Source organism: Paramisgurnus dabryanus, chromosome 17 (genome assembly GCF_030506205.2).
Source record: "Paramisgurnus dabryanus chromosome 17, PD_genome_1.1, whole genome shotgun sequence".
NCBI lineage: Eukaryota > Metazoa > Chordata > Actinopteri > Cypriniformes > Cobitidae > Paramisgurnus > Paramisgurnus dabryanus.
The window spans coordinates 9117008-9140023 of NC_133353.1; the positions used below are offsets into that span (position 1 = coordinate 9117008).

The 23016-nt window shown below is 36.3% G+C and overlaps 3 protein-coding genes across 6 annotated transcripts in view; 2 read left to right on the forward strand and 1 right to left on the reverse strand.

The window, feature by feature from the left end:
* Positions 1-609: 609 nt before the first annotated feature.
* Positions 610-12001, reverse strand: kcnk10b (potassium channel, subfamily K, member 10b). 3 transcript variants are annotated; one of them, XM_065255092.1, is made up of 7 exons: positions 11884-12001; positions 8901-9310; positions 3189-3306; positions 2531-2691; positions 2141-2333; positions 1893-2035; positions 610-1819 (listed from the first exon to the last, which is right to left on the reverse strand). In XM_065255092.1, the coding sequence occupies exons 1-7, from the start codon at positions 11888-11890 to the stop codon at positions 1178-1180; spliced, it is 1674 nt and encodes a 557-aa protein (XP_065111164.1). In that variant the 5' UTR covers positions 11891-12001; the 3' UTR covers positions 610-1177. The 3 variants fall into 3 exon arrangements, with proteins under 3 accessions (XP_065111164.1, XP_065111163.1, XP_065111162.1); XM_065255091.2 differs by lacking the exon at positions 11884-12001 and adding an exon at positions 11195-11448 and having other exon boundaries at positions 2141-2330; XM_065255090.2 differs by lacking the exon at positions 11884-12001 and adding an exon at positions 11195-11448.
* A 1081-nt stretch (positions 12002-13082) lies between these two features.
* On the forward strand, positions 13083-18713 carry spata7 (spermatogenesis associated 7). The gene is made up of 11 exons (XM_065255096.2): positions 13083-13323; positions 13939-14031; positions 14120-14167; positions 14965-15080; positions 15172-15629; positions 15712-15751; positions 16179-16267; positions 16361-16411; positions 16973-17050; positions 17404-17461; positions 17646-18713. The coding sequence occupies exons 1-11, from the start codon at positions 13281-13283 to the stop codon at positions 18162-18164; spliced, it is 1593 nt and encodes a 530-aa protein (XP_065111168.1). The 5' UTR covers positions 13083-13280; the 3' UTR covers positions 18165-18713.
* Positions 18714-19556: 843 nt separating this feature from the next.
* ptpn21 (protein tyrosine phosphatase non-receptor type 21) overlaps positions 19557-23016 on the forward strand; it is a 29453-nt gene continuing 25993 nt past the window's right edge. For both annotated transcript variants that reach the window (XM_065255082.1, XM_065255083.1), the window contains exons 1-2: positions 19557-19714; positions 21473-21770. In XM_065255082.1, coding sequence (XP_065111154.1) covers positions 21591-21770 — 180 coding nt within the window. In that variant the 5' untranslated portion in view covers positions 19557-19714; positions 21473-21590. The remainder of the gene's footprint in view (positions 19715-21472; positions 21771-23016) is intronic.

Below are 23016 nucleotides of genomic sequence, written 5' to 3' on the forward strand. Positions count from 1 at the left end.
GTCTGATTCACACATTCATCTGATTCACAGATTTGTTTGATTCCCACATTCGTCTGCACATTCGTCTTTACACATTTGTCTGATTCACAGATTGATCTGATTCACAGATTCATCTGATTCACAAATTCGTCTGATTTACTTATTTGTCTGATTCACACATTCGGCTGATTCACAAATTCTTCTGATTCAAACATTCATCAGATTCAAACATTCATCTGATACACAGATTTGTTTGATTCACACATTCGTCTGCTTCACACATTCGTCTGATTCACACATTCGTCTGATACACAGATTTGTTTGATTCACACATTCGTCTGCTTCACACATTCGTCTGATTCACACATTCGTCTGATTCACAGATTTGTCTGATTCACAGATTCACCTGCTTCACAGATTCAACTGCTTCACACATTCTTCGAATTCACAGATTCCTCTGATTCACAGATTCGTCTGCTTCACAGATTCGTCTGCTTCACAGATTCGTCTGCTTCACACATTCATCTGCTTCACATATTCATCTGATTCACAGATTCGTCTGATTCACACATTTGTCTGATTCACACATTTGTCTGATTGGCACATTCACACAAGCAGCGAGTCAGTAGATACTCATGCAGGTTTTTAATTCTGTTTACAAAACCAGAATCAAAACAGTCCATAGAGTCTTTGTTACCATTTGATGAGTAATTATTTCTCATATTGTAGAAAAAGGTAGACAGTTTTATTTTAAGTGATGTCAGTGTGTTCTTTGACTTCTCTGTGTGTCCATTTTTGGCAATTTGAAAATGATCATTTGAGCAAAGTAAAGCAACAGCAGTTCATCATTTTCAGTCAAGTAACAGCTTACCAAACAGAAAGGCACATTTTCTGACATCAGTTAAAGATATAATTCTCCCTGAACTTAAAACATTGTCTTCATCGTTGTTCCAAACCCACATGACTTTATCTCTAAAGAGCACAAAAAGTTTCGGACACAGAAGGAAATGATTTCAGTGAATATCCACTTAAATGTTGTTTTGCTCCACACATAGCGGTTCATACAGCTGGAAAACACCTGGCTGAATCTTGAAGTTTCCTAGTGTCCATTCCCTTAATCTGTTGTTATTTTGAGGTCATGTGGGTTCTGGGGTGAATGAATCCTTTAACCCTTTGCCTACTGTTATCTTCTGTCTTCCTAGGGTTGATGTTCTTTCTGCTCGAGTCTTTTGTTCCTCTCTTGTTCTCTGACCTGAGCCGGTGCAAAGCCGTTTTGCTGTTTAGATTCTTCAGGATAGTGAGGCAAACATGTGAAGCTTGTGTTCACCTCCTTTCCCATCCTCTCCTCCTCTACCTCCTCCTCTTCATCTTCTTTTCTGTCATCTCCCAGTGTGACGTTGCTGCTGTTACTGCTGAGAACCTCTTCGGCTTTGTTCGTGTCATCTGGGATGTTCCTGCTGAGATCTTTAACCCTGTTGCGTTTGGCCAGTTTGTTGAGCGAGCCGAAACGGTTGAAGATGTTTTCCTCCGAGGACATCTGCTGTCCGCTGTTCTCGGCTTTGAGACGGAGATTGTTCAGTTTGGTGTCGATACTCTCGTGCGAGGAGGTCTTAAAACGTCCGGTGTCCAGGCTGGCGAAGACGGCTCTTTTTTCAGGCGACAGCATGTCGAGGGAGTGAGCACGCTGCTCCAGTCCCAGACGTCTGCGCTCCATGCTGCGGATGGTGGCGGCACGCTGCAGTTTGTCGTGAATCTCGCCGCTGAGACGCCTGCGTGTTTCTCGTAACTCCGCCCGAACGTTCGCTTTCCATTCGGCTGCATGTGCTTTAAACCCTCCCACCTGCGATAAAGATCATATTTATATGTGTGATTCATATACGATGTTATAATGCACGTCATCAGAAACGTCATACCTCCTCTTTAGTTTTCTTGGACAGAACCCTGAGCCAGTCTCCGATCATGCTCAGAACCGCTGCAAAATAAGCCAGACCCACCAAAATCCAAAACCAGACCAGAGGTTTGTACCATTTCATGTATTCGATTTTACGATCCCCACCTGCAGATCAATACGGTACGGTATTGATTACAACATTGATTACATCCATTGATATAAATAAGACATGAACATCGACAAAACTTCATATCATATCTGTCCACATACCTGCAACGTAGTCTCCAATGCCAACAGTCGTAAGAGTTATAACCACAAAGTATATCGCCTCTAAAGTACTCCAACCCTCGATGTGTTTGAAGATAAACGCTGGTATGGTGACAAACACGATACAGCCTGCCAGGATGAAGAGAATGGTCGAGGTGACGCGGATTTTAGTCTGACTGATCTGTTTGTGTTTCTGCTGTAGAGGATCGATAACACAGAATACATTTAAAACAAGGTTAAACACAAGCCAATTAAGCTTCAATGAAAATTTGCAAAGACAGACATTTTTATTCTTTAGAATGACGTATTGATTCCCGTATGGAAAGTCAATATTGATTTTATGTTTCACGTTCGCTGAGAAGACTTGGCTGAATATTTATAAGTTCAGCTTACCCTGAAAATCTTTTCCACTTTTAAAATGCTCTTTATAAACATTGTCCCTAGTTGATCGCCGATCCCAGCCAGCAGGAAGCCGAACAAAGGGATGCCAAATATGGCATAGAGAATACAGAAAATCTTTCCGCCCTCGGTGCTTGGAGCGATGTTTCCATAGCCTGTCGATGTGGGCGTTGAAGACAAGAGGTTATTTAAAACATCTACAGCAAACCAGTTAGACACAGACACACAACAAGACAATTGTTGGGTTGCGATGAGAGAACATGGCAGTAATTATAGATGCTTTAACAGAAGACAAACTCAACACATTTTCACTCTGACAGGTTTAAAAGTTGCCTTCATTTTGGTGAGCTTGTTAGAAGTGCAAAAACAAATCTCAGCACATAGACCCCGCCCAACCCTGCTCCTGGAGGGCTACCGTCCTGTAGATTTCAGTTCCAACCCAGCTCCAACACACCTGTCTTTAATTATCAAGCAACCCTGAACACCTTGATTAGCTGCTTCAGCTGTGTTTGACTGGGGTTGGAGCTAAAATCTGCAGGACGGTAGCCCTCCAGGAACAGGGTTTGGCACCCCTGACCTAGACAAATACATCAAGACTTTATCTACATCAAAGACGATGAGGAATGGAAAATAAGTGTTGTTTTTTTTGTACCTATAGTGGTAATGACGGTTCCAGCGAAGAAGAAGGCACTGGAGAGATCCCAGTGACTGGAATTATGAGATGTTTCTCCAATCGGACTCACTCCGGCGCTGACCGCATCTACAGCATGCTGGGTCAAAACACAAAAACAAGCGGCATTTAAAAGTTATTTACTAGATTACAAGATAGATTGGCCAAAAGAATCATACAGTCATGATTTACAACAGAGCGCTGGAAACAAGGTTGTGTTGTACAAGACTCTAATCCCAGTGTTTGCTATAATTCATAAGTCATTTCCAGGGCTGTGAATTGAGTGGATGGACTCGGTGATCGATTATTCCTCTGCACAATGGCATCATCATTCTTCAGGTCACATCGGGGAAGTTATTGTGCTCCAGTGGCAAAGATGCTCTGTGTCTCTGTACTGACGATCAATGTGCTCTCTGTCTTTTATAATTAGATCAGGTTGTGTGATTCTTTTCAAACTTGTTTAGGAATTAAAGGATAAATGTGTCTGGTCCTCCAACCAGAGGACACTGAGACTAACAGACACAGTTCCTCCTGCCGTGTAGCTCATCATACCACTGATCTACTGGCCTTCCTTCAACGTGATTCCCAGCAGATGTCAGCTAAGGGACCACCATACAATATATATACATTTTTCCACAGGACTCTTTACTCCTAATAAATTTAAGCTTATATTGGCTTAACTTAAAACTCTCTTCTATACATTATTACTATGCTCGCTAGTACGGTTTAATTTTAGCCACTGTACTATCCTACTTTAGTTGTCCCATTATTTTTCTGTTTTTTTTCCTGCTTTTATTAATGTAAAGCTTCTTTGAAACATTTAAATAATTGTGAAAAGCGCTACATAAATGAAATTGAATTAAATGTGAACAATGATGGGTAAATTGAATATATGGGTATGTTCTGTCTGAGCATGCTCACCAGCTTTGGTATGTTTATGATATTCCCCGAAATTGTATCTCTCTTTTGGCAGCACTATAACACAGATAAAATGTGTTCTGATAATTTCTGTTTATTATAGTAGCAAATAATGGCCACTCCATGCAAACTACTGCGATACATAAATCATATCTTATAAGAGATTAAAGCCAGTGTTCGAATTGAAGGGGGTCTGGGGGGGTCCCGGACCTCCTATAAGCCTTAAGGGACCCCCCATAAAGCACAAAAATATAAATTAGGGGGGTCCCCTGGTTTTTATTAAAATTAAAATACTATATAAATTTAAAATCCTCATTTTGCGTGTCACAAAGCGATACTGTCCGTTATTTGTCCCAATTTCGCAATAAAATAATTCAAATGACTTCTGTCTGAAATATAGAAACTCGCAAGTGCGCCTCATGCTGTTTTCTGGAGGAATTGACAGACGAGTTAATGTCTCTATCTGCGTGTGGAGTATTTTTTACCTCAGTTGCGGTAAGAATCTTTAGTAATCTTTAGGTTTAAGGGTTTTTAAAAAAATCTTCTCAAACAATTATTTCATAACAGTGGCAAAGCTATCCACTCAGACTGACGGCTGGTCAACCCAGTCACACAAAATATTTTATTGGGAAAGCAGAAGAAATCACGCTTAAATGATAATAAATGATAGTCTCTTTAATACTTAGCCTATCGCTCAACTACGCATCTTTCAGAAATAAATAATTATTTGTAGAAAGTATCTTTTGCATGTGTTTTTTTAAACCTTTGAAAAATGTCACATGCATGGCCGAAGTGGGACTCATTTTCAGCCCTGGAGTTTCATGTCTTAGACCGGCCCACTTTAGTTCACCACTGACTATATTAAAATAATATAATTACATCATCAGTGCACTATTCTTTGCAGCCTTGCAATTAATATATTTTCCAAAAATATGCAATCCAATGCAAATAGTCTAAAACAGTTATGATTTTGCCATAATCGTGCAGCCCTACCATAAGGTATTTTAATATTATTCAATTAACCTTATAAAAAAACTGCTGAAAGGGAACAAATGTTTTCCCCTATATTTTTTCCCCTAGAGTTTTGCATGAAATAGATGAAGAATAACTATTAATAGATTAATCATTGTTACATATATAACTTACCGGTAGATATAAAAAAAACGACATTTACCTTTTAGAGGCCGTTCGTATCAAGTTGCGCTCAAGTTTATTTTAAATCTAAACGTGCAGCAAGTGCACTCAAATATAGACGCGTCTAAAACAAAACTCGTGTTCACAGGCGACCGCTTTGAAAAGCAGAAGGCGGTGGCGCGTCATGCGTTGTCCATGCGTTTTAAATGAATTATGATTATGAACGCAAGAATTACTCCGTGGTCGGAAGTTGGGGCACAATCAACTTGGTCATAAAGCGGTGGGGACGTATACCACCCGCAAATTATGCGAATGGGGCTGCTGTGAGTGCTGGGGACAGCAACCTTGAACCTGGTGGCATGATAACTATCTTTAAAATTATGTATCTTTAAAAAGATTAATTATATTTAATTTATACAGTGAAGAAAACAGTGTTATTATTCATTTGATTCTATTTATGTACCTAAATACTACTGTAAGATCTTGCTTTATTTGTAACTTTGTTCTTTTCTATTTTTATATGCTCATAATTTCCGAAAATTATAAGATCTATGACTCAAAAAATGCAATGTAATCATCCATTTAACCACTACTATATAGTAAAATTATGTAATTTAAGAATGAGTCCACCCTATTTCACCCCTATTCTGTTTAAAAGTTCTGCCCTTGCCAGTGTTTCACACTAATTTTAGGGGTAAACATTTTTTTAGAGTTTGAGTTAAGGGTAATTTGGGGTTTCTTTGATTAAAACCAGGATCAGATGATTGTTGATCAAGGACGATCACATCTTACGTTGTGAAATCACAGCGACCCTATAATGAGGGGGGAGGAGCTTGGCCGGGGGGTGGGGCTTAGCTAGGGGACCCCCCCATAAGCTTTGACATAATTCGAACACTGATTAAAGCAATAAAACAACACATTTTTGTCAAATCAACATATATTTTTTATGTTACTTTAAACAATTTCAAGTTGATTTTATAATTTATGTCAACTTTTTAGCCAAAACTTAAAATATTAGGTTGCATTGACTTGCATAAACCAAGTTGTTTTAATTTATTGCTCCATATTTTTTACAGTAAAGAACAAGAATGCCATTTTCTCTGATTAATCTTTCTTCATTTCAGATAGGAATAGCCAAGTGTCCTGATGGAAAAATGAGTTTGAGTCGGTCTGTTCATAGCCAAGAACAACAAACACAGCCTGCTGTCTCTCATGACATCAACAACATGTCTAACATTATATACATATAATTCTGGAGAGAAATGTATAAAAAACAATAACTTTAAAACCAGTTCACAAATAAGCTCTCTTAAATATCCTAGTTTTTGTCCTTTGCTTTGAAGATGAAAGTGAAGGGGTCTAATTCATGTCTGGAAATTAAGAACTGAAGAATTCAAATGCAAAACCCTCTAAGTACGTCTGACATGTTTTCTTGTAAATTACCGGTAGCATTTTTTTATCAGACTCTTAATGGATTCTGACAACAAATCTGTATTTCTGAGTAACCTGAGGCTGAGATTAAAAGGATTTAAAGCGAAGCATTTGATGAATGTATATTATGTGCCGAGAGCATTTGGTTAATATAGCCTATCATTGTCTTATTTTTGATTAAGGTTTTGCATCACCTCAATTGATTTTTGGAAATGTAATTAATTATCAGATATGATATTAGATGCCTGCATGAATGGAAGATGTATAAAATGAAAAATGTGATCACAGACATCCAGATCTCATGAATTATTGTCAGATTTGCTAACTCAAACTCTTTATAGAGCAGTCACAGTTAGTATGTTTCTAGGTAAAATTAGGAATCATTTGTGTGTTTGTTATGAATAAAAAAAAATTTTAGGATGAATGTTAATCTAAAGAAAAATTGCCAAGGTCCTGGGTTTGAGTCCTGGGGAAAGCAGGGACTGATAAACGGCATAGCTTATGTCCACTGTAAGTCACTTTGAATAAAAACTCTACATTTATCATTAAACACCATCTTTTGGGCTAATAGTAAACTTTTATTAATCAGATGGTTCTGTGTATAGTAGGCTACTCTGCAATCCATAGTAGTCAATGCACAGTATTGTTATCCATTCTGAACATTGTTATTGATCTCTGAAGTGGCCATCTGCTTTCCTGACATCTAAGATCGCTGGACATTTACATCATTTAAGTATCTGATGCTGTTCCAGATTATATTATATAATGGAAATATGTCTTATCATATCATCCACCCTTCCTGTAATTTCTTTGCTGATGTACAGTATGTAGGATGCTTTGTGAGAAATCAATACAAACTTTAATTGATGGCAACACATTTTCATTTCGAGATATGAGGCTTAGTTAGCGTGCACACCTAAGCGTGTATGCCGGTGGCCGGTGTATGTTTTCAATTGTTTCCAATGAAAGCGCAGCGCTTTTCAAAAATGCCAGCAGCTGGCAGGTTTTGTCCGCACTCCGGTGACTTCTTTTTTCGGGGGCGCACGATGCGAAACATGTATTTAGCCCGTCATGTGTGTGGCTTGGCATGTCAAAATATGTGTTAGTTGTGTCATGTGAACCATGTGCATCATGCGTCTTGGCAAAATACATGCCTTCTGCACACCCATCTAAAGGGTTTATGATAAAAGTGACGCTCGTGTTTGCCAGATACTCACTTAATCTCATGTGTAATCACTGTTTAGTGTTAAGTAAGTGTCTTGCGAGTATTTTGTTAATGTGAGCGTCTCTTTTATCATAAACCCTTTAGACGTGTGCAGCAGACACTTATTTTGACAGGAGTGTGCACGCTTTGGTGTGCACACCCCCTTACTGAGTCATGCTGGTGGATCACATTATATAAAATGCTGCTTAAGATGAGCACTGGCACAATCACAGCCGATAATCCTGTGAGATGCCAGAAGGAATTCGTGTCTGTCTTGGAGTGACATTTACTGATCGATTAAAGGCGCACGCTTGCTGAGGGAACAGCAGAAGAGTCGTTTGGTTAAAGAGCCTGTGGGAATGATGTTTGTTACACCCACCATTGGAAAAATTTAGACATTGACGGCACTTATTTTGAAATAAAATGTGCTTTACACCAGCGGCGGTTCGTGACTGCTCATCCGAGAGGCGCAAATTCAAAATATGTGTTTGTTGCGTCATGTGAACCATGTGCATCACGTGTTTTGTCAAAATAAGTGCCTGCTGCACACATGTCACAACCGTTTACAATAAAAGAGACGCTCACGTTCACAAAATACACGCAAGACACTCCCTTAACACTAAACTCTGATTATGCATGAGATTATGCGAGTATCTGGCAAACGCGAGCGTCTCTTTTATCATAAACCCTTTAGACGCGTCTGCAGCGGGCACCTATTTTGACAAACACGTGATGCACACAGGATCTCTCCACGCGTAGAACACATATTTAAAAATGACGAACCACACACATGACATGCTACATACATGTTGTGACGAACTTCGCATCGAGCGCCCTCAAAATGGAAGTCACCGGCCGCCACTGCTTTAAACGAACATACAGTAATACTGCATCACCAGAATTCATTACAGTCATTTCCAAATTATTTCAATTAAATCTCAAAGAAGCATTTGTCACTCATAGATTGAATTGAATATCACACATTGATCCACGTGGTCTGATCTTACCTTAATAAGATCTTCAAGCTCTGCTGTGGAAACACACGGGTTCCTCTGCAGAAACGAAGCTTTCTCTTGAGCAATGGTGTCTTTCTTGTTACTCTCGAAAGGTTGCTCCATTGCACGAAATGCCAGACCACCGCACACTAGATAGACCACTACCACAACAAATACAGCCAGGACCGTTTTCCATTTCATGACAGAATGAAGAGTCGATCCGTCCCCTCCGGAGTCCATACCTGTGACCACGCTGGCCGAACGAGAGGCGATGGAGAGACGTGGTAGAGGACAGTGGCCGTTGGTTTTAATTTCACAGCCCATAGGGTTCTGCATGGTAGCTACGCTGGCTTGAACCAAGCTGGACTGAACTCCACCGGCCTGGACCTTCTTTGGTGGGATTATGTTTGTTTGAACCGCCACTGGAGAGACACAGAGAAAAAAACATACTGTATGAGATTGATGTGGAATTAAGATGTTGGGAGATATAAACCACAGTGAGAAATACAGTGAAACATTTTGGTTGCTCTTTAAAATCTCAGAAGAGTCAGGGAGATCTCAATTTCCTTCAGGTGTCATTGACATACATTAGGCGAATAGATCTATACAATGGATGTGGAGAGTAGAGCTGAGATCATCTGATCTTGAAAGTATTTGATGAGAGATCATCGAGTTAATATCGACCCATCTCACTTTAAACCTTTTGGTGTTTGATGGCCTGAATGATTTGATTTTTGACTGAAGTCTCTATTTGATCTCCATTTAATATTAATATATAGAAAAAACTTAGATTTTCTTTTCATATGGCAATCCACAAAATTTTTGCCTATTCTCCCACATGACCTCAAACATTTTACTACGTTATTTCAGACACAAAAATATCATTCAGATTAGACATATTACAATGCATTTGGTTGAGTGGATGAAATAAAAAATAACAATTTTGATCGTGATCATGATGTTATCTCAGCATGATCTGTTTCTGTCCTACAGTTTCACTCGGTCATAGACATTTGTAGCTTCTTCTGTATTTACAACATTGAACACAAAGTACTTATTTTATGTTGTTTGTGATGTTATATAATAAATAGCAACCCACCAAGTTAAATTCCTTGTTGTGTAGCAAATGATTGTAAATGGGGTGAATTTGACCCAATGATTTATTCTCACTAACAGACATCTGAAGGACATTTAAGAGATGATAACCCACTCAGACACATTAGTAGACAAATGGATTGTATAATTAGATTTTAAGAGCGTATAGCATGAGTTCAGAGTAGAGCCAAGAAAGGGTTTAGTTCAAGAATCATTTATATATTCACAACAGCGCAGCTGCGTGCAGTCACCCCTGTATAAAGAGAAACCCCTGCTGTCTTTGTGGGGGACAGTGGGCGGGGCGGTGAGTCAGAATGATGTAATCCCACCCCATTATTTATGCAAACCCCACCCTTTACCATGTTTCAGCAGATTCTCCTTTTCTCTTTAAAAAAAATGAATAGAAAAGCTATTTTTGAGTGGTGTTATTTAATAAACTAGCTTGTTTAATTGTTTAGCAGATGTGAATAGGTCTACTGGATGTTTACACATATGTATGTGTGAATTTTACAGCATTGCATTGCCCAATAATCAATACATACACTTGGACAACAATAAATTTGACTTTGAGTCACTAAAGGACGGCCAGAGAACTGACATCACGATTTACACCCGATTCCAGTCGATATCTAATAAAGTCGCTAACAAATATTTGAATCATTCCCATGAGCATTCAACCAAAACTATTAAAAGAATTGTTTGTTTGATGAGTTATGAAACATGCTAATTACAGTAATGACAATATTTTAGACTTTATAGAGACTTTATAAAATGTTACTGTTTATCGGAGAAACTGCTTTTAGAGACACTGTAGCAAATTTAATGCTAACCATAATACTATATTATGATGGTATTTATAATTTTGTAGGATATTATTATATACAATTATATAATAACATATAATATTATACAATCATATTAATGTATAATATATAATAGCCTAATTGTATATTAATATATAGACCTAATCCATTTCACATGTTTTCTACAAACCTCAATAGTATTTTATTATTTAACTAAATCAATGCTTAAAACCATCCAGTTAAAGTGCATGAACATGAGGTTACACTTGAGGTTACATGTGGAAAAGCATGAGCTATAACCTTAGACCAAATGTAAACTCTCTGCTGATGAAATTAATATTATCTCCCTCATCAAACCAGTTAAAAATGAATACACAACTTTAAAACAAATAATAATATTTAACAGACCTTGTTCCGGATCCCAGTTCACCTGTTTCTTTGGATTTTCTAAAGGGAATTTCATGATGGTCACGTCGCACTTTAAGAGTTCCGGTAATTAATAAGACAATAAAGCTATCCAAACATTCACACAAATCCACGAGTCCAAATGACTGTACATTTTCGCGTCTTTAGTGTTATCCAATCCTTTGGAACATACAAGATGCTGAGGCAAACGCAGGAGCGCATTGTGTTCAGTGGTACTGATGAGAGATCACGCCTCACTCTCTCCATATAGCCTAACCCAAGACCACCCAACCCATTATACACACACGCACACGCACGCACACACACACACACACACACACACACACACACACACACACACACACACACACACACACACACACACACACACACACACACATACACACACATCCCTTTATAACTGTCAGCACTTTACACAAACCCAATACACCAAGAAAATAATAAAAATAAAATAAAATAAACAAACGCACTTTGTTAATACAATACAAAATCTGGAAGTGCGCATCAGCATTGCGCGTAAATCAGTTTCCTTTGTTTCAGTGTCTCATCCTTTGTTTCAGGCATCCTTTACGCATTTAGATATACATGAGATTTCAGTAAATTTTGGTAGTCGTTATAATAGAAACAAGATGGTGTAGTGTCGTGTAAGGTTTAAAAATAGTGTTACTTACTGATCATCGCGTTTATGCCGTGTACATGAGCGGCTGAAGTGCCGGTGTGGTTGGCACATGGAGAGCAGGTGCACAGAGAGAGACTGCGCGCAATGACCGCACAGTCAATCAACGAGCAAAGCACAACAATATAGCTAGATCCTTAATATTTATTTATTTATACTTTTTTTAAATAGTAATTGAACAACAATTATATGTAATATTTAATAGCTTATTATATTCTTTATTAATAAAAATAATAATAAAATAAAAATTGCCTTTACTATAAACAAATTTAGGCAAATAAATATACTTATTTTCTCCTGTTGGCTATTGTTAATTCACATAATAGATAAAAGTATATTTAATGTGAAATGTTTTTTATTGAATAATTTGATGTTTATTGCTAGTAGTTAAGTATATTGGTTAGTAATTAAAAAGAGAAAAAATGTGCTATATGCTGCTGGGATATTATTAGCATAATTGTCTGCTTTCTCACACTTTAATCTATTTTAATACAACACATTTACAGTAAGGAATGATATTCATCCCTTATAATGCAGGCTATGTTTGTGGTGCATGTATTGAGCTGTAACCACCAGGAGTTTCCTCATTAATTATGAATAAAACTCTACAGCTGTTTCTTAAGACTCAACATCGATTAGTCATAAAATGGCACTGCAGAATAAAATCATAACCAAACCAAATATTGTAAATAAACCTGTTTATTCTTGTGGTCTCTTTTGATAAAGAATGGATGCTAAAAATATTTCACAGTACCATTAACCCATTATATAAACGTATACAAGTAACATCACAGATATTTTAGAAGTCAATGTAATGTTAAAGTATAGGCATATGTATTATACACTCTTTAAGGTTCATTTGTCAGACTGTATATGATTCCACAAAGAACCTTCAACATCTACATTTTTTTTTAAAATAAAGTTATTTTAAGAACATTTTGACTAACAGTTTCAATCAAAAATGTTTCTGCTACTGTATGGCTGTAAAAACTATTTTAGCATTTTGTAATGCACATTATTTGTAGTTTATTTTTATATTCACATTATTTTTTAAACATTAAGGGTAAAATAACTGTAATGTGTTATATATTGCACTTGATTTACTGTATAACATTACTCAAACATTTTAATTTTTTTGTTTTGTTTTGTAGTGGCTAAATCCTGTGCGTGATTGCGTGACGACAGGCAAAGTGACGTCAGACGCACGCATAGCAACCATCATGGCGGCGGGGAAGCTTCGTTGTAGCGAGGGCTGAAAGATGATATTATGAAATCAGTAAATAACACTGAAATGTTTATTTAATTAGCATAATTGTTACCGTCACTGCAACACCTCAGGTCTTTATAAATGTTGAAGATGTTGATTTATTGTAAAACACGAGCGCTCTGAGAATGGGACTCTCTTTTAAGTTTCTCACCATGGATACAAAACCAGGTAAACGATGTTAACTAACATTAATAAACTAGAATTATTTGTTTAAAACTAGTTTAGACTAGTTTGAATTTAAGAGCTAAATATGTCAAGTCATGTTTCATTACAACACTAACAAATAACGCGGTATAGACGCATAAGTTACTATGGTATTACCATGATTTATTTACACAGAGTTTGTATCATGGTAATACGGTGATTTTCTTTATATTTCTTTTAGATTTTCTGTGGAAATACACCTTATGTGTATTTTAAGTGGCTGTGGTTTATGTAATCATTCAGTACCATGGCAAATTACATATATTACTATAGTAATGACATCATATACTGTACAATACTGTACCGTATAATGTTTTTTATAATAATTATTTGTTGTTATTTATAAATGATTGAGATATAAGTAGATTATTTGAGTTGTTTATTGATATTATTTATTATTGTATGTCTGATGATCATTGATTGTTTAATTCAAATTTATTTTTAAAATTTTTGCACCGTAATAAAGCAGCTTCAGTGGATACTTATTAGTACAAACAGTATAGACATATAAATAATATGTGGTATTTTTGCATTATTATCACTAAAGTTATTTTTATCTCTGTCATATTTTTCTTTCAGGCTTTTGTTATGGCTCATCTGGTAAACTAATGAATCAATACATGATTAAAGATCATATGCTGTCGCATTATAAAAAGTTGTATTCAGCGAAAGGTAAATCTTCTTACTTTTCGACACTAATTATTAGAAAGTATTATCTGGTCAGGTTTTCTTCATGTCTATATGTTTTGTTTTCTTCTAGCTGCGGTTGACTGCTCTGTACCTAAAAGCATGCAGTGTAATGTCAAATGTAAGTTTTGCTTTTCAAGCGGTTCCTGGTTGTATTGCAGATAGAGTTGCAAAGTTCTGGGAATTTTCAAAGCTGGAAATGTTTCATGGAAATTAACAGGAATATATGGGAATTAATGGGAATAGACTGGGAATTTGAAATAAATTACAGAGTTGCCTATAACAGGGAACTTAAATGTAATTTAAAAAAAACTTTCTTGCAGCATAATTTTGTTTTAAACAGTTGAATTTCTACCTTGCACATTCTTCAATCACATGCACACTTGTTACTGAAGGATCATTGAGGCCACATCCCATGCATGCACTTGCATTCTTCCAAAACATGCACAGATCATTTCTTAAATCCTGCACAAAAAATGATGTCAAAATGTCCATCTTTTATGTATTTAGGTAAATCACAAATCCTTGTGCTGTGTGTAAGCTATTGTGCAACAACATTATAGCATTGTGAATTGAGATTTTGTGTTACTCAATCAATTAAAGTTCTACTTACAATTAAATTAGTCAAGACATCATTGTATTTCCTTGCATGCATGTCTGCGTATGACCAAACAAAATGTTTATTTATGTTTGTATATGATATAGTTTATGTAGATATTCCTACATTTCCAAATAATTCCCATAAATAATTCCCATAAATTCCCGTTATGTGGAATATTCTACGTTCCTGTAGAAAGATTTGGGGGGATTTTTACCGGCAATTTACTGGAAACTTTCTGCCTCTTTGCAACCCTAACTGTCGAATCATGACAAGGTGCGTGTGCTCAGATTTCTATTTGATTCTATTTACGGCTGTAGATGTTGATCAAAAACGGCGTGAGAAGTTAAAAAAAGGCACACTGAGTCAATCTGGAAGATCAGATTCACAGAGGAGCACCAGGATAAACTCAAGAGCCTCCTGTTCTTCTAAGAATGTAAGAAGTGTAAAGATCTTTATATCACATGACAGTGCTAAAATGTTTGATATACAGACACTAAATCTCTTTGTAATTCATCTGTTTTCAGAGTCAACCCTCCGTTCAAGATGATGCCTATCATTACCTGGACCATTCAGTGATGTCATCACCTGGAATCAGCACCTCATTTCATTACAAGCAAAGTGTGCATCCGTCTCAAACCGCTTATACATCTGGCAGCCCTGCTGATCATTTCCGATCTTCCTCAGAGTTACAGGGATACAGAAGTCCAAACCCCTCATGGCAACAGACGGGGCATTTATCATCAGTCAGTCAGAGAGGATACAAAAGCTTTCAGGATCCAACACAGAAGACTTACAGCGGTGATGTGCTGTTGAAACACTCTCATCGCTTCACGCAGGAGAAACCCTTCACACCAAGAACCCTGAAGTCAGATCACAAGTCCACACTTTTACAATATCGCTATTACACACCACCACGGAGAAAAGATAAAGATGAGAGATCTTCCTCGTTCCAGATGACTCAACAGGAGATGTACCACAGGAGGTATAGACACATAACTACTAAGTCTGAAATTAGTTACAATACATTTAGTTTCTTAATGTTATGTTTATTCTTTTGCATGCAGCACACAGTCCAAGCAAGGATTTTCTCCACAATCACCACAGGCAAGTCATCATCATTTCATTTTCTCAATGATAATATCATCTACACAGTACCAGTCAAAGTCAAATAGCCCTCGAACAGTGCATAATGTAAAACAATATGTGATTGGTCACTTTACATGTCATTCAAAATGGCTCAGTGGGCGTGTTTTTGGCCAGTTTAGGCTGTGCAATTACACGCGTGACTGCATTTATGAATTCATGAAGACTTAAATGTTTACATGAATAAAGGTTACTAAATAAATATCCATAAAACCTTAAGGAAATTCTTTTACAAAGTAAATGTTTTTGTGTAAAATATTTGGTCACTACATAATAATACTATTTAATAGTCAAATATATAAAGAATGTGTGAGTCTAAACTTTTGACTGGTTGTGTATAATGTAAACTAAAAGTTCATATCTTAAGTGTGTCTTTATTTTTTGACAGACATTTAGTGTTGATCACGAGTGGTCAGATGAAGAATCAGGTTCAATAAGACTTCACAGGACAGCAGATTTTCCTCAATCGTCCTCCAGGTAAAGACTCCAGCAGTATTCTGTGTATGATAGAAGAATGTAACATGTTTTTATATTGGCATTACAAATATTACACAATGATGTCTGTTGCAGGGTTTCACCAGAAGGCATGAGGTCTCCTATAATGAGAAAAGTTACAGCAGAGTGAGTGTTAGGTTTATTCAATTTACCTTAACAACAATTAAGACACATCAGACCAAGAATAAAGGTTTAAAACTCGCGAGGGAAAGAACCAGAGAGATTTCTTCTCAAGAAATGCTCAAGCTGTCTCTCTCTGATTCTTTGTCTGCAAGCTCATTTTATTAGATGGGTTGACACCCAAAAATAGATAAGTGCAAGACAACATACGTCATGAATGTAACATGCACATACACACACATCTAAAAACATCTTTAAACTAGACTATACGTGAAAGCTGTGTTCTAAATAGAATTCCACCACCCCAAACTAAGAAGGGTGGGGGGTGTTAAGACTCAAAGATCAGAACGTAATCTTTTTAATCTTATGTTACTGTGAGGAAGTAGAAAGCATTGGTTATAAAGAAACATATCCATAAATGGTAATAAATAAATATTTTTTTCCAACAGTGAGTTTTATTTTTTATTTTTATTATTTGTTTTACATCTCTGATATGAATCATGAGAAATTACAGTGGCATTAAAGTAATTCATGTTACCATTGCATGTTTTGTTTTTTTTTTACCAGGGAAGAAGAATTAATGTACTTGGAGTTCATTACAGACGTCACTAATGAGATCTTAGCACAGGGTCTTTACTCTGACAGGTGGGTGAGTTTACTTTATTTTGAAGTGGTCATGAATTACATTTTTTAATGTGAACTTGTGAAATAACCTGCAAAACTATTAGCTGAACATAGAAATTAAAGTGGCCCTTGAGTTTTAAGTCTTGAATGGGATATTACAATTGTGTATTTCAAAGCGAGGGTCATAAAAAGGATAGGAAATTGCCTATTCTAAGTAATGATGCAATTCTTTTGATTTTGCTAAAATTGGATCTAAGTAAACTTTAGAGAACTTTTTAAAAATGCAGTTCATGACACCTTTCAAAGTTTTTTATTTTGTGCAGTTTGTCTATATGTTTTTCTTGTGAATCTAAATGAAGGGTCTTGTGTAACAGGGTCCTGAAGAGACTATTTGAACGTCACATTGATATGAACAAACATCGACTAGATGAGGTGAAGATTTTTGTTTTCATCTATCTTTATTGATTCAGCAGACACTTTAATGCAAATAATATAATATTAAGTCAAACAAATAAACAACTAGATTTTGATAGAGGTAAATTAAGTTCCATTGAATTTGCTCTAAGGATATTTTTTAGATCACCAGATATTAATCCTCATTAAATATTCCCAACAGAATAAAATGCGCCACCTTCTGGACAACCTGCATAATGATCTGCAAAACCCCCCTGATGCCTCAATCTCATTCCTGAGCGTTGATGAATCTGATGATCCTTTAAAACTGAAGGATAAATCTTCAAACTTTAGACAAGATCTGTCATCATTGATCGATGCTGATTTTAATGCTCATACAGTGTTTGATAAGACCAGACGTCAGAGAGAGAACATCACACCTTCCCTGACGTCCACACCAGTAAACAACAGCCTGCTGAGAAGCTCCAGTCGACTTCTTTTGGAAGAAGTTGAAAACGAGACGCTTAACCATAACACAGGCTGTGAAATCTCTCTGAATGATAATGAACATCTCACTTGTCCTGAAGAACATCTCAGCAATGCTGCAGATGATAATGATCTCTTGGAACAGGTAGATAAACTTGGAAAAAACATGACAGAGTTGTTAAATGTGTCAGAGACTCAGAGGAATCAGTCTGAGGAGGAGCAGATAACAGAGAGAAACAGTGATGATGAGTTTTAACTCTTTCAGTGTTCAGTGATTCTTTTAGGTTTTTTTGTACTGTTAACAAAATATTTAACTTTCTAGAACTTTATTTTCATAAAGATTTGTTTTAGTATTCTGTTATCTGCTGTATTATGGTTAAGTTATTATACAAGGCATTATTACATTTCTGAAGTTTGCTGCTCTTAATTTGGGCATTTTTTGGTTTTGTAGAGGTTATGATTCAAATGTCATGCATTGATTATTTTAAAGGTTTTTGTTTTATTATGTGAATTTTCTTTTTAGGTTTTAGTTAGTAAAGCACATGACAAAGATTGTTGCAGTATTAATATAGTCATATAGCAGAGGATTAACAAAGAAATTTTAACATTAATATTTACTTTTGCACCTTCTGCTTTATTACCCACTAAGTATTGTAAAAGAAGAATTTACCTTTCTGATATGTATTTTCTTTATTATTTTATGTATTTTATTAAACTATTAGGATCTCTTTCAAAACCGTTTAACTGTACTTGAGAGGTCATTCAAATGCTGATTTAACACTAACTACTAAAATATAAAAGGAGCTTTTTGTGTGTATTTTAAATTACTTGAAAAAATGCATCTTTGTTTCATTATACATAATATAAATAATAAAAACTTTATGGAATATTTGTTGATATTTTCAATTATTTTTTGCATTATTAAGTCTTTGGGATTTAAAACATCAGATTGACTGTAGTAATAATGTACAGATCTAATGAATAAAGGTAAATCTATATTCACGTGGCTTTAGTAATAATGTACAGATCTAATGAATGAATGTAAATCTATATTCACGTGACTTTACTGTAGTAATAACGACTGATCTAATAAATAAATGTAAATTATATTCACGTGACTTTACTGTAGTAATAACTACTGATCTAATAAATAAATGTAAATTATATTCACGTGACTTTGGCTTTACTGTAGTAATAATGCATACATCTAATGAATGAATGTAAATCTATATTCACGTGGCTTTACTGTAGCAATAATGTACAGATCTAATGAATGAATGTAAATCTATATTCACGTGACTTTACTGTAGTAATAACTACTTATCTAATAAATAAATGTAAATTATATTCACGTGGCTTTAGAGCAGCTGCGCTCATTCCACGCATTCCAAAACTCTGACGTAATGTGCTCACGAGCGCGATCGATATCAACTTAGTTGTTCAGGTTTTTTAAATTACAATCTGCTATCATATTTACTCATGATTTGCTTTTCCAAACATCGCTACTGTCGTCTCTACTTTTGGACTCTGGTAAAAGAGAAAACAGTGTGTATCTTTATGGGTGTGTGAGAAAATAGATCCGCGGATGGTTACCGTCCCGATCGTCCGGTTCCCCTTTCCTTTGGTATTCCAAAACGGAAGTGACGGAGCAGCAGGAGTGTGACCTAAAGAACCTCAAACATGCGTCAATCCCGAGAAAAACAAACTTCAACAAATGTCGGATTATAACTGTCGTAAACTTTCGTTTCTGCATTAAAAACCTTCATGTTTTAAATCAAGGATACAGCGAACAGTGTAGTTTATCAGGTAAGCGCGTGCGAGTTGTTTAAATGACACTTTTCCAGATTTTTTTTCTCAAAAGTGTTAGCAGAGTTAGCGGTCGCGCGCTCTTAAAACTTAGTGTTATAAAACACAACGGTCTGTTTTAACTCATCATTTATTTTTAACGTTTAATCCTATATTTAAAGAGACTTGAGTTTAAATGAATTCAGTGTGGATATGTGTTAGTTTTATGGGCGTTTGTGATCACTTGTTGCTTCAGAAGTCAGTCAGACAGACACTTTCTGTTTTTGTTTATGTCTAGTAAGTAACAGAAATCTGTTTGTTCTGATAGTTAAGGCATATTTAGAGTTTGTCTGGCTTTTAAATACTCATTAGTACGGTTTAGGTGACTTTAAATTGTCTGTTTTTGTCTAAATGTGTCATTGTTTTTATCTCGCATTATTATAATCGGAGCTCTAAATGTGCATTAATGTGGAAGTGCGCAATAATTTGTATAAAATGTGTTATGTTTAATTATAAATACACAGTATGCAATGATGCATTAATCCAGGAATTTTACTTTGACGTCAAGTGGAGATTTAACATAGTACCACACTTATTGACTAATTTATTGTACCAAAATTACATGAAGATTCATAAAACATCCAATGAAATCAATATTAACATAATATGGACAGGTCAAGCAATTTCTGACAGTGCTGTGAATGTATAAGTAACAGAAAGTCTGATTTATCATATGATTGAACATGCAATAGTGGGTGTAAAAGTTATAGTATTAACCACATTACTGTATGCCAAATTAATTTACACTAAACATTGCACTGGTATTAAATTGGATGTAGATATCAACCACCAAATATATTAGTTACATGTTGTAAGGATGCACCGATATATCGGCCCATAATCTGTATCAGCAGATAAAAGACATTGTCTGATTGTTTAAAACAGATTATGTTTAGGTCAGATTATGTCCTAGCAATCAAAATGATGGACACATCAGAACTAAAACTGTGTGATTATTTTACAACATAATATTTTGAAGCAAGGAGTAAAAATTTAAACTATCGGTATTTTTCGGTAGATGACAGTCCAAGTGATTGAATATCGGTGCATTCTTACTGTGCGTTCACACCAGAAATCACACTTTTTGCGTGTAGTTAGACGCTTGAACATTTGAATTAACTCGCTTCATTCACGCATGAAATGTGCGTCATTTGCGCTTGAAATTCGGATTCGAATGCGCTCAATTTGCCGGCTTTAGCTAACTTGTAGTCTCTTGTATAAATGTAGCTCAAAATAAATAAAGAGCATTTTTTACAACTTACCAGTTTATCTGACCTCATTCACTTTCTACAAAGCAAGATCCTTTTTATTCCCTTTCTCTATAAAAGTATGAAAATGTGTCGTACAGCTCCAGGGTGACGAATACAATGACGATGGTAAAGCTTTTGATTGGTTAATGCAGCGCGAATATACGCCAAAGTTCAGATTTTTAAACTTGCTTCATGCGTCAAACGCCCGAAAAGCTCACGTCTTTGCATTGACTTAACATGTAAGTCACTCACACTTAACGGTAATTTCGTGTCTGGTGTGAACGTACCTTTACAAGTGATTTGTCATCTCGTTTATAAGGCTTTATTTTTCTATGCATGTGATTGTTATATTAATATTTGTATTTAACATGTTTTCTCTTTGAAATGAGGATAATAATATCATCACATGTGAATGTTAGGCTGTTTGTGTGTGTAAACCTCATATGTAATCTTGTTTGTCTTTATTCAGGGACTCATGTGTGTGTGTTGTGGGCCTCTGTATAATCCAGCCTCTCTCCATGGATTACCAGTAGAGAAAAGCTGAATCAAGTCATTCTGCTGAAGGGAGGTCACGGCACGATCGAAACATGCCCCTTCCGTTCGGATTAAAACTCAAGCGAACCAGGAGATACACCGTATCCAGCAAGAGCTGCCTGGTGACCCGTATACAGCTGCTGAACGGTGAATATGTTGAGTTTACGCTGTCGGTGGAGAGCACAGGACAGGAATGTCTGGAGGCGGTCGCTCAGAGACTGGAGTTACGAGAGGTGGGCTGCCTGTTGTTGTTGTTTTCCCATTGCTGAGACATAAACTTGGTTAAATCTGGTTGGAATCACTGCAGAAAGCACCATGGGCGTGTGTTTGTTTTAGCCCGGTGGCACCGTCGGCAGTCTCGACTATTCTAGGACTGCAACCAAACTGCTGTCAAATGCATTGTGTGCCAAGAATTAAGCCTGAAATATGCACTGTTAGCTCATCTGAGTATTTTACCTTAAAATCAGATTTTCTCACCATCAGTATCTAATTATCATTCCCAGCGTCAAACCAAAGTGGTTCATGGAGTTTAGACATCTCATCCTTAACTATCTCATTTCTCTAAAGTCATCACTGAATCATTTTTTTTAAATCAGAACTCACATGGGAATTAGGGATGCTCATATCAGTTAATTTTCCCGACCGACAACCGTAGCTTCTAAATCGAACATTAACCGTTAACTGATAAGATTTTAATATGAAATTGTCATTGAGTAAAAATACAGTTGACGGTTGTCTGTGAACTAGTAAAAACAAAACATTTAATTTGAACGTGCAAACAGCAGCCACAGATCAACAACAGAACCAGGATTCATACATTATCAGATATTCATGCAACATTACCTTATTAAAAAGCACGCGATCGGTCCAGTAGATTAATATTCAAAGGACAGATTGTCTCCGTTTCATCTACCACAGTGGCCATTTCTAAAGCAGGACGCTTTTCAGAAAGTTTTGGTTTTGCGTCGTCTTTCTCCGTTTGTCCAAAAAGAGCTAGATGTTTATGATTAGGGTCAGAGGCCATCAGCGAACGTCTGTCCGGATGTGCGCAGACGGACCGCGTCATCTTGCGCGGACACGCGCGCGTCTCCGTTCAGCTTCCAAACACGCATACAAATGATTTCTCATACAAATGATTACTTTATCAGACCGTCAGGGCAGCAATCATTTGTGTCATTTACAGGACATTCACAAATTAAAGATAGAAAAGTGGCGAAATGTCTGTCGGCTCATGAGGACACACACCATGTATTAACAAATATTTTTTATTTTAACTGATAATGTTAATCGGTCATAATTTCTTACCTTCGGTTAACGGTTAAACGGTCAATGTGAACATCCCTAATGGGAATTTAAACAAATATTATGTGGCTTTGGTGAAGTTTTATGATTTAATCCGCAATAGTAGGAGTGTGCGTACAGTTGCAAAGCCAATACAAAAAATGTTGTTGCCCGTAAAATTTCTGTTGACCATCAAGA

Excerpts from the sequence above, each read along its gene's own strand:
- kcnk10b (XM_065255090.2), bottom strand. The coding sequence starts at position 11,249 with ATGAAATTCCCTTTAGAAAATCCAAAGAAACAGGTGAACTGGGATCCG. Across the intron at positions 9,311-11,194 it reads GAACTGGGATCCGGAACAAG|TGGCGGTTCAAACAAACATA; the intron begins GTCTGTTAAATA and ends GTGTCTCTCCAG. Across the intron at positions 1,820-1,892 it reads CCAAGAAAACTAAAGAGGAG|GTGGGAGGGTTTAAAGCACA; the intron begins GTATGACGTTTC and ends TCTTTATCGCAG.
- spata7 (XM_065255096.2), top strand. The coding sequence starts at position 13,281 with ATGGGACTCTCTTTTAAGTTTCTCACCATGGATACAAAACCAG. Across the intron at positions 15,081-15,171 it reads CCTCCTGTTCTTCTAAGAAT|AGTCAACCCTCCGTTCAAGA; the intron begins GTAAGAAGTGTA and ends ATCTGTTTTCAG. Across the intron at positions 15,752-16,178 it reads TTTCTCCACAATCACCACAG|ACATTTAGTGTTGATCACGA; the intron begins GCAAGTCATCAT and ends ATTTTTTGACAG.